The sequence below is a fragment of the Schistocerca nitens genome, chromosome 2 (genome assembly GCF_023898315.1).
Source record: "Schistocerca nitens isolate TAMUIC-IGC-003100 chromosome 2, iqSchNite1.1, whole genome shotgun sequence".
Taxonomy (NCBI): domain Eukaryota; kingdom Metazoa; phylum Arthropoda; class Insecta; order Orthoptera; family Acrididae; genus Schistocerca; species Schistocerca nitens.
In genome coordinates, this window is record NC_064615.1 from 688,899,690 (window position 1) to 688,915,598 (window position 15,909).

At 44.9% G+C, this 15,909-nt stretch overlaps 1 protein-coding gene across 1 annotated transcript in view; it reads right to left on the reverse strand.

The window, feature by feature from the left end:
- Positions 1 to 15,909, reverse strand: part of LOC126235261 (uncharacterized) — a 145,975-nt gene that overhangs the window by 118,558 nt on the left and 11,508 nt on the right. The window contains exon 4 of the mRNA XM_049943990.1: positions 3,743 to 3,954. Coding sequence (XP_049799947.1) covers positions 3,743 to 3,954 — 212 coding nt within the window. The remainder of the gene's footprint in view (positions 1 to 3,742; positions 3,955 to 15,909) is intronic.

Here is a 15,909-nt window from a genome sequence, read left to right on the forward strand (position 1 = left end):
TTGTATGATGTAATGTTTTATTTGTCATTTGGACTGTCGTAAATTTGTATGTGTACGTTACTCCGGATTGTGGAGGGTACAATAATGCAACAACTGTGTCAATTATTTGGTAAAGTAACAACATTTGGTCGTCTATTTGAGGTAACCAGGGGCTAAGGTCTCCTCCTGGTTATTATGATGACTTGCTACGTTTGTTCTAATACAGCTTTCTTAAAAAATTGTTCGGAACTACCCTCGCATTGCAAGGATAGTACCGTGCCATTTTTTTCTGCATGGGTAGCCGGTGGTGAAAAGGTACAGTACCGCCCGACATTGAAAATAGGTACAACATTCTTCGTTATTCTTGTCAGAACAACATATTTTTTCTAATAATAACTCGATTTCAATTAATACAGCGAAGCGGATACCAGTGTAGGAAAGACTGACAATTTATTTATTTAACTGATCACATGTGCACTCCCACAAAATAAATCCCTACATCCAATTTGGTGAGATATGGGAAATGAATGAATGTATGGTCGTCTGCTAACCACAGATAGTGAATGTGCAATATACACTCCTGGAAATGGAAAAAAGAACACATTGACACCGGTGTGTCAGACCCACCAAACTTGCTCCGGACACTGCGAGAGGGCTGTACAAACAATGATCACACGCACGGCACAGCGGACACACCAGGAACCGCGGTGTTGGCCGTCGAATGGCGCTAGCTGCGCAGCATTTGTGCACCGCCGCCGTCAGTGTCAGCCAGTTTGCCGTGGCATACGGAGCTCCATCGCAGTCTTTAACACTGGTAGCATGCCGCGACAGCGTGGACGTGAACCGTATGTGCAGTTGACGGACTTTGAGCGAGGGCGTATAGTGGGCATGCGGGAGGCCGGGTGGACGTACCGCCGAATTGCTCAACACGTGGGGCGTGAGGTCTCCACAGTACATCGATGTTGTCGCCAGTGGTCGGCGGAAGGTGCACGTGCCCGTCGACCTGGGACCGGACCGCAGCGACGCACGGATGCACGCCAAGACCGTAGGATCCTACGCAGTGCCGTAGGGGACCGCACCGCCACTTCCCAGCAAATTAGGGACACTGTTGCTCCTGGGGTATCGGCGAGGACCATTCGCAACCGTCTCCATGAAGCTGGGCTACGGTCCCGCACACCGTTAGGCCGTCTTCCGCTCACGCCCCAACATCGTGCAGCCCGCCTCCAGTGGTGTCGCGACAGGCGTGAATGGAGGGACGAATGGAGACGTGTCGTCTTCAGCGATGAGAGTCGCTTCTGCCTTGGTGCCAATGATGGTCGTATGCGTGTTTGGCGCCGTGCAGGTGAGCGCCACAATCAGGACTGCATACGACCGAGGCACACAGGGCCAACACCCGGCATCATGGTGTGGGGAGCGATCTCCTACACTGGCCGTACACCACTGGTGATCGTCGAGGGGACACTGAATAGTGCACGGTACATCCAAACCGTCATCGAACCCATCGTTCTACCATTCCTAGACCGGCAAGGGAACTTGCTGTTCCAACAGGACAATGCACGTCCGCATGTATCCCGTGCCACCCAACGTGCTCTAGAAGGTGTAAGTCAACTACCCTGGCCAGCAAGATCTCCGGATCTGTCCCCCATTGAGCATGTTTGGGACTGGATGAAGCGTCGTCTCACGCGGTCTGCACGTCCAGCACGAACGCTGGGCCAACTGAGGCGCCAGGTGGAAATGGCATGGCAAGCCGTTCCACAGGACTACATCCAGCATCTCTACGATCGTCTCCATGGGAGAATAGCAGCCTGCATTGCTGCGAAAGGTGGATATACACTGTACTAGTGCCGACATTGTGCATGCTCTGTTGCCTGTGTCTATGTGCCTGTGGTTCTGTCAGTGTGATCATGTGATGTATCTGACCCCAGGAATGTGTCAATAAAGTTTCCCCTTCCTGGGACAATGAATTCACGGTGTTCTTATTTCAGTTTCCAGGAGTGTATGATCATCTTTGAGACGGTACTTTTGTCACATTTGGTGGAACCAAAGAGATGAAATTTACCTGAGCTTTGAGCGCCTGAAATGTGGCTGACCAATACGGTAGCAAGGTGCTCCCCCACTTCGGCAGAGGTGCGAGAGGACCTGAAGAACGGCCATGTTTTCAGCACTCTGCCGCTGGATCTAGTGTTGGTAAGACCTGTCTTAGGTGTGCTCCGTAAAGACAAAAGAGTGGAGACGTGGTATGCATGTGAAATACTTAAGAGTAGTTTAGAATAATAATTTTTCTATTTCAGGAACTTTTGTGGGGAGAATTAAATGTCAGGCAGGTAATATTAAGGGGATCGTAGTAATCTTCGGAAGTGACCAACGGTCACAATGAAACCACGTGTAGCAATAAGTTGAAATACTTCCGAGTGCTTAAGTTAAGCTGAATTACTAGCGTGTTTAGCTATAAGTTGGAAATATTTAAGAAATGGCGTGTGCAGGACTTGAAATTAGAGACGAGTACTTCCACGTGGTGAGTACTGTGTGAGTCTCAATCTGTGTATGAGATAAAGGATAAGGAGGAGTACTCGTCCATGGTATCAGTTGAGGATTCACGTGTGTGACGAATATGTTCTTAATATTACTTTGCGTGTTATGTTTCCGTGTGACGCTTGATTCAAATTATAATACTCTGAGAGTGAAGCAAGGTGAGTCAACCGTCTATCCAGCAACGCCACTTGGCTTGCATTGCACAGGAAGACCTGCATATATCCTCCAGAGTTCATAGTAGGAAAGAAAAGTTACGAAGTGGGGCAGTGTCGTGTGAAACTGGGATAAATACTAATTGAAGTGGGAAAGCTGAAAGTGATGTGATTATAACATTGTGACTATTTCTTTGTATTGTATGTTGCCAGTGTGATGTATTTCATGAAATTTAAGTATGTGTGGTTGGCATGGGAGAGTAACAAGATAGGTTCAGAGGCAGTGGGTTATGCATGTTCCTTTTTGTACCGCTCGGTCTGGAGGAAAGTTTCGTGATGATTGTTGTGAGAGTCGAAGTGTGAGATATAGCAAAAGATCCACCATCCTATCCAGAAAGTGCACTGTAGCATTCAATAATTACGAGACCATAAGATAGAGAATCACCAATGTAAAGCCATGCCCACTGGGCGGAATTTCTCATGTGTTATTGTTGTAGGTTATAGAATTTGTGTGTTTAGGTTATAGAATTTATCGGAATAAATAAGATAGTGAAAAGAAAAGGATTGGTGGCCTTTTCCTTAGAAATTCCAGCATTTATAATGTGTGCGCCATTCATATTCAGTGCGATGGCCACGTGTTGATCAAAGCCATTAAATAAGAAAGAAAATGTGGTATTGCCAGTGCGTAGTGAACAGTCAGAGTTGTGTAAATTACTAATAGATGTGCGTACCTATTTTCAATGTCGGGCGGTACTTACCCTTTCAACATAGTGGGACATGCAACGTCGCATACTGCTGATTACAGCGTCCCCGTGCACTTTTTTCGCGGATAAAGCTAAAACAGCTATAAAATCGTGGATGAAGTAGCAGAAAATTGAATTTTACCTGACTGGTTGGTGGCTGGGTTCAATGAAGTCGCAAATGTGTGCGAATGGATGGTGACTATGCTGAATGGTTCTGTTGTGCAGGGAACTGATCTGTACTCATTCCACCGCAGGACAAGGCGCAAGCGATAGGTTCTTTTCTCTCTAACAGGAGAGTCCTTATGAGAAAGGTTCACATTTAGGATAGAAACTTACGTTTTTCATAATCGTTTTCCTCTGCCGTTTAGCGTTAGGGCAGGCCCCCCTAGGTTGTTGTGCAGGGGGCCTGGCTTCTTCCTCGCTGGGAGCCTCCCTCAGATGGTGTTGCAAGGAGTCCAGTCGCAGGTCCTCGTGTTCTTCACGGGCTAACTGAGGACCCGTCAGCAGCGCCCGCTGACTGAGGTGTCCCGGTGCAAGCCACACGCCACCTGAAACCCATACAAACGTTTTATCAAATAATATCAGCAGCACCACAAGATTACTCGATGATGATGCTACGCTTTACCATTAATAGAGTTCACAGCTTTTGTCACCCCTTTAACCACATCATTTAAATCAGAAGGTAAAACACTGGCTGCCAGAGCTTGTCGATGAAGAAAGCAGCGTGTACATGAAACAAATGGCATTATCGATTTTTATTTCGCAACGACCGCACTTTTATTGCCAGTCATAGATTCAACACCGTCACTACAAATGGCGTTACATTTCGTCCTATCAGTCTCGTAGTTGCGAGTGCTTTCTAAAAACATGTCGTACAAAAACTGCTCACTAGTGTTAGCAGGAAGTGCTTTGCATAATAAAATGTCTTCCATGACACTCTCATCTGCTTCAGAGTGCACAAATACCATAAACTGCGCACCATATGGAACATTAGTAGATTCGTCAGACTGTAAGGCAAACTGCGGGCTCTACTTTACTTTTGCGATTAATTGTTGTCGAATGTATTCAGCCATATCGTTTCTTCTGTTTCAGTGCTATTATCGGAAAATTGTATGCTTTTTACCTTGTATGCCTCCTGCTTACCTAGCATAATTTCAGTCACATCCAGGGCTGCTGTGCAAATAAGATTCCCGGCATGTGTACGCGCCTTCCCTGCTTTAGCGATACGGTATGCGACTCGGTAACAGCTAACGCTTTCGGTTTTACACTGGATACATAAAAAACTAACAGAAATATTGTTAAATCAGAAAACAAGTAATGCGTAACATAACATTATGTTTAACCTACAAATAAGAATACTATTGTACTACCTGAATAATAGTAGTTTGCTGCTGGATTTTCAGTTTCCTTTCCAAGAAATCCAACCGTTTGTCCATTTCCTTGGACTGTTTAGTTGAGAGGTGATGCATAAGCTTTGATGGTTTCATACTCTCACGTGACAATAATTCGTCGTACAATACATATTGAGGTTTACTATTCGTGACAGTAAAACCATACTTCAAATAACCGTCCTCATAAAGTCTATTTTTTCGATTTGCGCCATTGCCAAATATAACAGACGTGCAGGGCTGCGCAGGTACTTTGAGAAACTTCACCACTTTACCCACACAACTCGGAGCGAAGCACAAAGACGTAATAACCACGTCCGTTCTTGGCGTACTCGGACAGCTGACTGAAGTGAGCGAAAACGCGCACCCGCAGCTGGTTTTTCTCGCCCCCACGCCTCCATCCTGTCCGCAGAGCGCTGGGACCACCTTGCACAGTGCAGTCGATTTCTCGAAAGGTGAAAGGAGTATATAGAGGGTCTATACAAGGGCGATGTACTTGAGGACAATATTATGGAAATGGAAGAGGATGTAGATGAAAATGAAATGGGAGATACGATACTGCGTGAAGAGTTTGACAGAGCACTTAAAGACCTGAGTCGAAACAAGGCCTCCGGAGTAGACAACATTCCATTAGAACTACTGACAGCCTTGGGAGAGCCAGTCCTGACAAAACTCTACCATCTGGTGAGCAAGATGTATGAGACAGGCGAAATACCCTCAGACTTCAAGAAGAATATAATAATTCCAATCCCAAAGAAAGCAGGTGTAGACAGATGTGAAAATTACCGAACTATCAGTTTAATAAGTCACAGCTGCAGAATACTAACGCGAATTCTTTACAGACGAATGGAAAAACTGATAGAAGCCGACCTCGGGGAAGATCAGTTTGGATTCCATAGAAATGTTGGAACAGGTGAGGCAATACTGACCCTATGACTTATCTTAGAAGAAAGATTAAGGAAAGGCAAACTTCCGTTTCTAGCTTTTGTAGACTTAGAGAAAGCTTTTGACAATGTTGTCTGGAATACTCTCTTTCAAATTCTGAAGGTGGCAGGAGTAAAATACAGGGAGCGAAAAGCTATTTACAATTTGTACAAAAACCAGATGGCAGTTATAAGAGTCGAGGGACATGAAAGGGAAGCAGTGGTTGGGAAGGGAGTGAGACAGGTTTGTAGCCTATCCCCGATGTTATTGAATCTGTATATTGAGCAAGCAATAAAGGAAACAAAAGAAAAGTTCGGAGTAGGAATTAAAATCCATGGAGACGAAATAAAACTTTGAGGTTCGGCGATGACATTGTAATTCTGTCAGAGACAGCAAAGGACTTGGAAGAGCAGTTGAATGGAATGGACAGTGTCTTGAAAGGAGGGTATAAGATGAACATCAACAAAAGCAAAACTAGGATAATGGCATGTAGTCTAATGAAGTCGGGTGATGCTGAGGGAATTAGATTAGGAAATGAGACACTTAAAGTAGTAAAGGAGTTTTGCTATTTGGGGAGCAAAATAACTGATGGTGGTCAAAGTAGCGAGGATATAAAATGTAGACTCGCAATGGCAAGGAAGGCGTTTCTGAAGAAGAGAAATATGTAAACGCCGAGTAAAGAGTTAAGTGTCAGGAATTCGTTTCTGAAAGTATTTGTATGGAGTGTAACCATGTATGGAAGTGAAACATGGACGATAAATAGTTTGGACAAGAAGAGGATACAATGAGGAGGTATTGAATAGAATTGGGGAGAAGATGAGTTTGTGGCGCAACTTGACTAGAAGAAGGGATCGATTGGTAGGACATGTTCTGAGGCATCAAGGGGTCACCAATTTAGTATTGGAGGGCAGCTATCTGAAGATAGTGTAAAAATCGTAGAGGGAGGCCAAGAGATGAATACACTAAGCAGATTCAGAAGGATGTAGGTTGCAGTAGGTACTGGGAGATGAAGCAGCTTACACAGGATAGAGTAGTCTCAGGACTGAAGACCACAACAACAACAACAACATAGTATCTATAGAAAGAAAATTAAATCTGCTGCCTTTCAGATCACTGACAGTTTTCTCGCGGTTCTGCGGAGGCGCCAGAATTTATTTTCTTGGAAGGGGATCGCGTATTCAAGAAGATTGGAAAACACTTCTGTAGAGGAAAACATCGTAGTCAGACTAAAATAAAAAGTTGCAAAATGACTTGGACAAGACTTACACGTCTCTCTAAGTGTGGATAAATGTAAGATAATGTCTGTAACAAAAAGGAAAACACTTATAGCATCCACTTACGAGATTAGTCACCTCATATAGGGTAAGTATTTAAGGGGAATACTAAAACCGATTTCCGCATCCGTAGCTGAGTGGTATTGCAGCAGTAGCAAAAACTACCAGCTGCAGGTTTTCCTCTGTTAGTAGGAAGGCATACCTTATAACTGATTTGCAGCCGCTAAAAAAAACAAGAGGCATCAGACGAACGTATGCTGGAAGCAGCACAGTCGAAGACATACCAAATTTAGAACGGATCGTGCGGTAAAAAGAGTCTGAAATCGGTATCGAAAACGAAAGCTTTCAAAACTACAGTTCAAGCAGTTGAGGCAGCAGCGCAGAACGTCTCACCGACCAACGCGCAGGCAATTGTTGAGCAGGGCGAATTCGACGCCGCACGTGCCGCAGCAATCCGACGAAAGAAAACAAGCACCACCGCAAGAACGAAGTCTCGATAAGTAAAATGAGGAAAACAGTGCCTGTACACAGACAGAAGTATGTCCGTCCAAAGCCCAAAACAAACACGATGAAAGACATCAAAAAGCAGAAAATCGAAGGGAAAACGGAAGCTTGTCGGCAGTATAGGAAACTACGTATGCGGCGCAGATACAAGAAGCGACTCAAGAACAAATGAATTACGATATCGGTCAAGACCCAACGACGCCTCCATCTGCCGAGGTATTCATGACTAGCGGAATGCGTAGAAACAGAATACAGCCAAATGGCAATGCAGTATGGAAGGAAAACAAAAGTAGACTCTAAAAATTGAGCCGTGGAGGGGTTGCTGGCGTCGCCTTTCGAATTCCTGGCGCCACTAGCTCCATCTATCGTGAATGTCCTTCTGGTTTGAGGCCACTAAGATCTTCGCTCGAGGTTGTTGATGGGGGACGGGGCGTGTTGTGGCGTGGCGAATTGCGCTGTGGTAACGCAGTGAGGAGGGCGTTGTGAGAGGTCCGCTCGGCGTGTTAAGACAAGCACTTGCGCAAACGTCTTGGGCACGGAGTCCCACGAGTGGCTGCTGGGCATATTTGCGAGCCGATTTCAATCCGTGGCTGTTTTCGAGTGCCGTTTTCGTACGTAGCCTGACCAGCCAGCTCTGGGACGTGACACACCGATGAGAGAACTGAAGCCAGTTTCACTGTGCTGGATTCTGGGGCCCTTTTGGAACCGGCAAGCTTCAGCTTCGATTCGTGAACTTCAGTTAAGCTTTGGATTCTGAGGTCGTAACTGTTATTTTCTTATTTATACCTACAGATCTGTTGCGATCATTGCGATTTCTTAGCTGATTTATTTCACCACCAGATGGTCCCCTCAATTGTCGTTGTTGTTTGCTTTTCCTTAGTCGAAACTGGTCTTGGTTGTTTGTTGACAGGCTGTCTCCCCCATCACACAGTAGCTAGATGGTGGGTTTTAGCCGATCACCCTGCCAAACGTCTTCGAACACCAGATAAGTACCTTTCTCTTGTAATATGGCCGCGTGCTGCTTTCGAGATACCTTCGAGTACTGCAGCCGTCATCGCTCTGTAATTTATTGGCTTAGGAGATGCCTGGATTTCAAAATTTGCAATTGCTGAAGCTGTGTAATTGGGTTTGGCGGCCTAGTTTTTTTCCGGCGTTTCGCCGTCGTTGTAGAGGCAGTATGTTGCACAGACGTGGGTATACCGTTTGCCTAATTATTGTTGCTTTCACGTTATTAACCTTGCTGTGTTAATATTTCTTTTGCCGGTCTGTACCCAACGAAAAGGGTCTTCGAAGGCCGGACTCTCACTGTAACCTTTCTTGGCTATCCTATTTGCCGTAGTCTAGTGCTCCTTGGGTATGCACCCCTTGCGAGGAGGCAGTTCAAATTCTTGTTTACTTAATTGAACCTTTTATTAACGAAGGCCTGGCTGTTTTCTTTTTGGTAATTTTACTTACCTGAAGCGGTGATTAGTGAAGGCATTCCAGCTCACCGAGAAGAATCAGTCTGAAAATCAAATGGAGATGGAACAAGACCGCGACCCTTTATTCAGCATTCAGACTAACACCGTGATGTGGTTACTCGGTAACTATGTAAACTGTACTGTAACTTACCGATGAAATATTTATTGATATGCTGTGTATTGTATATGTATGTGAAAGAAGAGATGCAGATCTTCACGGATTGTAATGCTGTAAGTTTTAGTCAATGATGTTTCTTTTCAGAAAAAACGTTGGCGCGGCTGATTGTCAATCGGCAGCCCCGAGTTCGATTTCCGGCCGGGTGGGAGATATTTATCAGTTCGGGTGCCAGGTGTTGTGTTGTCCTCATCAGCATGTCTTCATCGACGCACAAATCGTCGAAGTGGAGTCAAATAAAAAAACTTGCTTTAGGCTGCCAAATAACACCAGACGGAGTATCCCGGCAAATGATGCCGTACTATCATTTCGCTTTTTTTTTCACTAAAAGCGATTTGGATTGGAACGCTTACTTACAGTCAGTATTAGGAACGGTTAGTAGATGGCTTAGATTTGCTGGGAGGATTCTCGGAAGACTGAATACACCTGTGACAGAAATGGTATACAAGACGCTAGTACGACCAATTCTGGAGTACTGTTCCAGCATCTCGAATCGTTATCAAGCGGGCATGACAATATAAATCAAATTAATTCAGACGCGCGCTGCTAGGATTGTAACAGATCAGTATAGCGCACACCAAAGTGTAACAGAAAAAACTCTGGTAACTTAAATTGGAATGCTTGAGAGAAAGATATGGCTCTCTAGAAACCCTGGTGGATGAATTTAAAAGACTATATTCGAAGAAAACTATGCGACCATTATACTGCCACCAACGTATATTTTGCGTGGGGACCTTGAGAACACAATAATGGATATTAAAGTATGTACGGAAGTGTATAGACGGTCATTTTTCCTTCGCTCATTTCACGAATCGCATAGGAAAGAAAATCGATAATACACCATGAACTGTACAGTGGCTTGCAGAGTATAAATGTAGATGTAGATATATATTGGGTAGTTATAATTAAAGTGCAGCTGCTCACAGAAGTCGGATTGAAATTATCATACGGCAGTAAAACTCTGTAAATATTGTAATGCGCTAATCCGGAACCAATTTGCGCCGGAAAAAAAAAATAGTTCCGATTTTGGCCACCAGTGCAAATCTAGCGCTGTGAACGCAGGAAAGACGTTACAGAAATATTTCCATATGTAATGGATTAGGAACGCGTGGTGGGCAGAAAAGGTCAAACAAGTGAGAAAGGCGTAAAGCTGATTTTAGTATAAACTGCCGCTTACGCGATTTGTTCAGTACGAACGTGGGAGACGTCGACGAGATGCTGTACTGCACCAGACTTGCACCTGGTGGCCAAAATTGGGAATAATTTTTTTCAGTGTAAATCTGTTCCGCATTAACGCACTGTCTACCAAGTTTTACTGCCATACGATAATTACAGCCCACAGTAGACCATCATGAGTAGCTGCACTTTAATTATAATCACTTGGTACACTTAAATCCAGACCATAAATCGAGTCTGTTTCGACAACAGCTGCAATCTAAGACTCATTTTGCAGTACAATTCCATGTCTGATACTCTGTGATTCATGTGAGGAATTTAAATAATACATCGACAGGTTAGAGATTTTTATTGTTTTTTACCGTAGCTCCATTGGAGCTGTACATCGACAACACCATCAGGCAACACCTTTACAAATACGAAGGCGTGCTGCAACGTAATGCCTCCGAATCTATTGTTCTGTTCTTACTATCGATTATGTCATGCACATTAGTCGGCCGAATCTGCCGCTTCTCTGATGCAAGTTGCAACCCTCTGCCGCTGGAAGTCTCCGAATTGTTGCGTGTGGCACGGAAGTATGTAACGTAACTATGTCGATGCGTGAGAAATAGCGTGCTGTAATCGAGTTTTGAATTCTAAGCTCGCGTCCCCACGTGGAGCACCCTGTCCTTTAGCATGATGATGTCAGACCACACTCAAAGTGCTCCATCTACAACAATTCGACACCTTGGGTTCACTGTCATCGATAATCCTGCATGCAGTCTCGACTTGGTCCCATCCGATTTACATCAGTTTCAAAAATTGATTGGTTGGTTGGTTGATTTGGGAGAGGAGACCAAACAACGGGGTCATCGGTTCCATCAGATTAGGGAAGGACGGGGAAGGAAGTCGGCCGTGCCCTTTCAAACGAACCATCCTGTCAAATGGTTCAAATGGCTCTGAGCACTATGGGAGTTAACATCTGAGGTCATCAGCCCCCTAGAACTTAGAACTACTGAAACCTAACTAACCTAAGAACATGACACACATCCATGCCCGAGGCAGGATTCGAAAAATGGCTCTGAGCACTATGGGACTCAACTGCTGAGGTCATTAGTCCCCTAGAACTTAGAACTAGTTAAACCTAACTAACCTAAGGACATCACACACATCCATGCCCGAGGCAGGATTCGAACCTGCGACCGTAGCGGTCTCGCGGCTCCAGACTGCAGCGCCAGAACCGCGCGGCCACTTCGGCCGACGCAGGATTCGAAACTGCGACTGTAGCGGTCGCGCGGTTCCAGACTGAAGCACCTAGAACCACTCGGCCACACCTGCCGGCGAACCATCCCGTCATTTCCCTGAAGCGATTTAAGGTAACCACGGAAAACCTAAATCAGGATGGCCGGACACGAGTCTGAATCGTCGTCTTTCCGAATGTGAGACCAGTGTGCGCCACCTTGGGCTCGGTCAAAACTTGAAAGAACACTTTCGAGCACTTCACTCTGAGAGTGATGAAGCGGTGCAAACAAAGGTGTTGTCTCCGTCAACAAAATCAAACATTCTACAGTGACGGTATTAAAAGACTAACACCTCTTTGGGAGAAATGTGTTTGTTGCCAGGGTGACTATGTTGAGGAATAAATATGTAGACGCGAAGGATAAAGACGTAGAAACTTAATAAGTTTGCTTTGTTTTGAAAGCTTTAAGAGTGTTCGCATAAAACATTCGGAGGCATTACTTTTCAGCACGCCCTCGTAAAAGCGCTTTCCAAATCAAATTAACTGAAAGTAAAGCTATACCGCCAACGGCCTTGCCGCAGTGGTAACACTGGTTCCCGTCAGATTAAGAACTGTCGAGCTGGGCTAGCACTTGGATGGGTGACCATCCGGTCTGCCGAGCGCTGTTGGCAAGCGGGGTGCATTCAGCCCTTGCGAGGCAAACTGAGGAGCTACTTGATTGAGAAGCAGTGGCTTCGATCTCGGAAACTGACATATGGCCGGGAAAGCGGTGTGCTGATCACATGCCGTTCCATATCCGCATCCAGTGACGCCTCTGCGCTGAGGATGACACGGCGGCCAGTCGGTACCTTTGGGCCGCCATGGCCTGTGCGGGAGGAGCTTAGTTTTAGTTTAGAAGTTATACCACATCGATGGTGTCCAATGATTAAAATTTCGTATAGGAGTCCGCATGTCACCAGAGCTTATATTCCGGATACAAGTAACTTAATAATCGCAGTAAAAATTAAGCTCTCTCTGAACCACGAGTATATGTCCTCAGCAAACGTTTCGAAGCACAACTCTCAGCATGGTTGTATCTTATGCATGAGGTTAACTAGTTTTGTATACTCACAGATTGGATCAAAAATCGGCGGTGCAAAAACTAATAATTCTCGTTATGCTGACGGCGTATCCTCGTTAGAGAACTATAGAGAAAGCCTTGACGGTAATTAGAGAAAATGAGAAGGCTGGACTACACCTCAGTAGGAAAGACATTCAAAAGTCGGCGAAGATTAATAGTTCCTAAAACCGATTCCCTGAGGAAATGGAACTGTGCTATGACAAAGAGGCATCATTGTCACATGGGAACACAGTTACGGCACCAGTTCTGAATTTAAAAAGTACACGTTCCCGGGATTCGTTTACAGTACGGTACTGTAGACTGCACAAGTTCTCTATTTCTCAAATATATATAGAACATCGTCAGTAAAAAGAAAATAGTAAAAAATTTTGAAGAACCAAAACCTTTTTCAAATTTGAAAGTAATATGTCAAAGACGGCCATATTAAATGCTCTTGTGAGAACAAGAATGTGAATATCATATCCTAGAGATCGTGAACAGCGCACGACATACCACCACTTACCTTCATTACAATAACATGTACCGCATTTATGAAACTGAAACTAGCAATTTCTTCCTGAACGAATTTCACTGAAATGAAATCAATGAATTCACGATGATGCTTTGTAATGATTATGTACTAACCAATGAAACTTTGTGCCAAACAGGGCCTCAAACCGGGATTTGATGCCTATTCTGAGAAATCCCTCAACGAGCCATACTTTAGAGGTACTCCCACTACAACCAGTAAGAGAATGGAATTGACGGAGAACCTTGACACATCTCTGCCGTAGAGATATATAACAACTTCTTTAAAATCAATAAGAATGAAAGATTTTCTTTTGTCACGTCGTGGTTTCGCAGTTCTGGTCGGTTTTCACTCATTTCGTTTCATGTGACTGCATCTTTATTGACTTCATCCTCGTCGGTCCATTCATTTCATATCAGTGAATCTAATGCAGGTATTTCGTATACATGGTTTTCGTAAGTTATCTTTACTACTTCAGACTTTAATAACTTTGAAACTACGCTAGATAACAAGAACTTGTTCTCAGCATGTGACAACCCAGACCTATGACGGAGAACATTGCCGTATATTTGACGGAAAATGTGAACGTCACTGGAGAAACTCAGTGTACAGCCTGATTCATAGAGAAGAAGTCCGACACCAAAGTGCAACGAAACTTTCGAAAGCAGGATGAAAGAGAATCCAGCCATCTGTTTCAGACGCCAACATGAACTAGATACGGTGGGCGGCGGCAAGGAGTCCGACCAAATAATTGGGTGTGGCGGCTACAGAGGTCGACATGCTACGATGCACTAAACTCATCGAGAAGAGTTTGCGTCTCTGTGCCTCCAAGATGCAGCTGCTTCAAGCACTACAGCGGACGGACAAACCACAGCGCGAAAAGTTTTCAATGGTTATGACCTTCTGGGTGAGATTTGTTTCACTGATGTGAGAACTTTTCGTGTATACGGCAAGCAGAACCACCGTAACGATCGTGTATGAGGACCAGAGTGCCTTCGTGTAACACGTGTAATGGGAAGAGACAATCCCAAAGTCAAAGTGCGCTGAACAATTTGTATCAATGGTCCATTCCTTTTCAGCGAGTCTTCCGCCAAGAGTCTACCTGGACATGTTACAAGAGTTTGCTGTGGCACAATTTGAGCACGTGCAACCTGTCGTCGAATTCCAGTGGGATGGGGCACAGCTTCACTGGTCCCTAAACGTCCATCAGTTTCTGGATGGAAGTTCCAGATCGACAGATCGGACGAGAGGGTCCGGTTCAATAATTGCCACGATCACCTGGCCTCACACCTCCAGACTTCTTCCTGTGGCGTTCTGTAAAGGATCAGGTGTACCAAACCAAGGTTACAGACCTATACGGGACCTGAAGACGCGCATTCGCAGTGCTTTTGAACATGTCGCCGTGAAGCTGCTGGGGCATACGAGGGTCGTTCAAAAAATTCCAGAACTTAGTTCACAAAATTTTTCTGCGCTACCTTTAACTTATTGTGTATGGTGTCCTTCGAAATACTACCCTCCACAAGTGATACACCGCTCCCAACGCCGCCACTTCCAAAAGCAATCTTGGTACGTCTTGTGAAGCGCCGTCTGCGAATTTTCTTTTATCTCGTCTGTCGTCGCAAATCTTCGTCCTTTCAACGTCTCAACATCATAATAGTAAACCCACGTCTCTTCACCAGTTATGATTCTCTTAAGAAACGTATCACGTGCGCTATCCAAAAGCTCTTCATAGACTGCGAGGCGAAGGTCTTTCTGGTGTTGACTCTTGGGCAGTGGGGCCAACTTAGCGACAACACGATGCTGTGTCAGCGTGATCATGACATGGTCCAGCCGAAGCGTTACATTCTTCTGCAATCTCTCGGACAGTCGGTCTTCGGTTGGTACGCACAATTTCGTTGACGTCCCTGACATGCGCATCATCAGTAGACGTCGAAGGGCGTCCTGGACGAGGGTCATCTTTAACTTCCGTCAGCCATTTTTAAACCGTGTGAACCATTCGTAACACCGAGTACTGTTTACGCACTCATCATTGTAGGCTTCCTGCATCATTTGGTGTGTCTCTGTAAAGGTTTTCTCAAGTCTTTCGAAAATTTTATGCAGACGCGTTGCTCCTTTAACTATGCCATCTCGAAATTCGCAAACTGTGCGACACAACACTCTGCTCAAGACAGAACGGAACAATAACTAACAGACATACAACAATGAAACTGCCGGCACTTAACGCGTTAAACACAGTCTTGTGCAGGGATGCCAACGGCTTTTCGGTCCATCACACCATTGGCGCGAAATTACGAATGTTCCGGAATTTATTGAACAGACCTCGTACACGGAAAGAAACAGAATACTCACTGGACGTTGTCCGTGCCATCAGGTATGCGCGCACTGACGTGTATGAATGACGAAACAAATTTTTTTGAGTTGTCCGTTACACTAAAAACAGCGTCACAATACATTTACGGGGGACTTCAAAAATTAAGTTACCCATGTTGTCCCGCGCTAAGACCACTGCGTAACAAGAAAGGCGCATTGTCAGAAGAGAAATCTCCCGGTCTCATCCATATGTTACCCGCCAAACCCGATTTTAGGACGAATTAGTTTCACCTAGGTCAAACTCGTTCATCCTGTTACCGATAGGATAAAACAGTTTAGCCTAGGTCGAATCGGTTTATCCTAGTTAGAATTTACATGCTTTAGGATAATCTGATACGTCCTAGTCTAAACTAATTTTACCTAGTCGGAACGCAAGCCGCTGCCT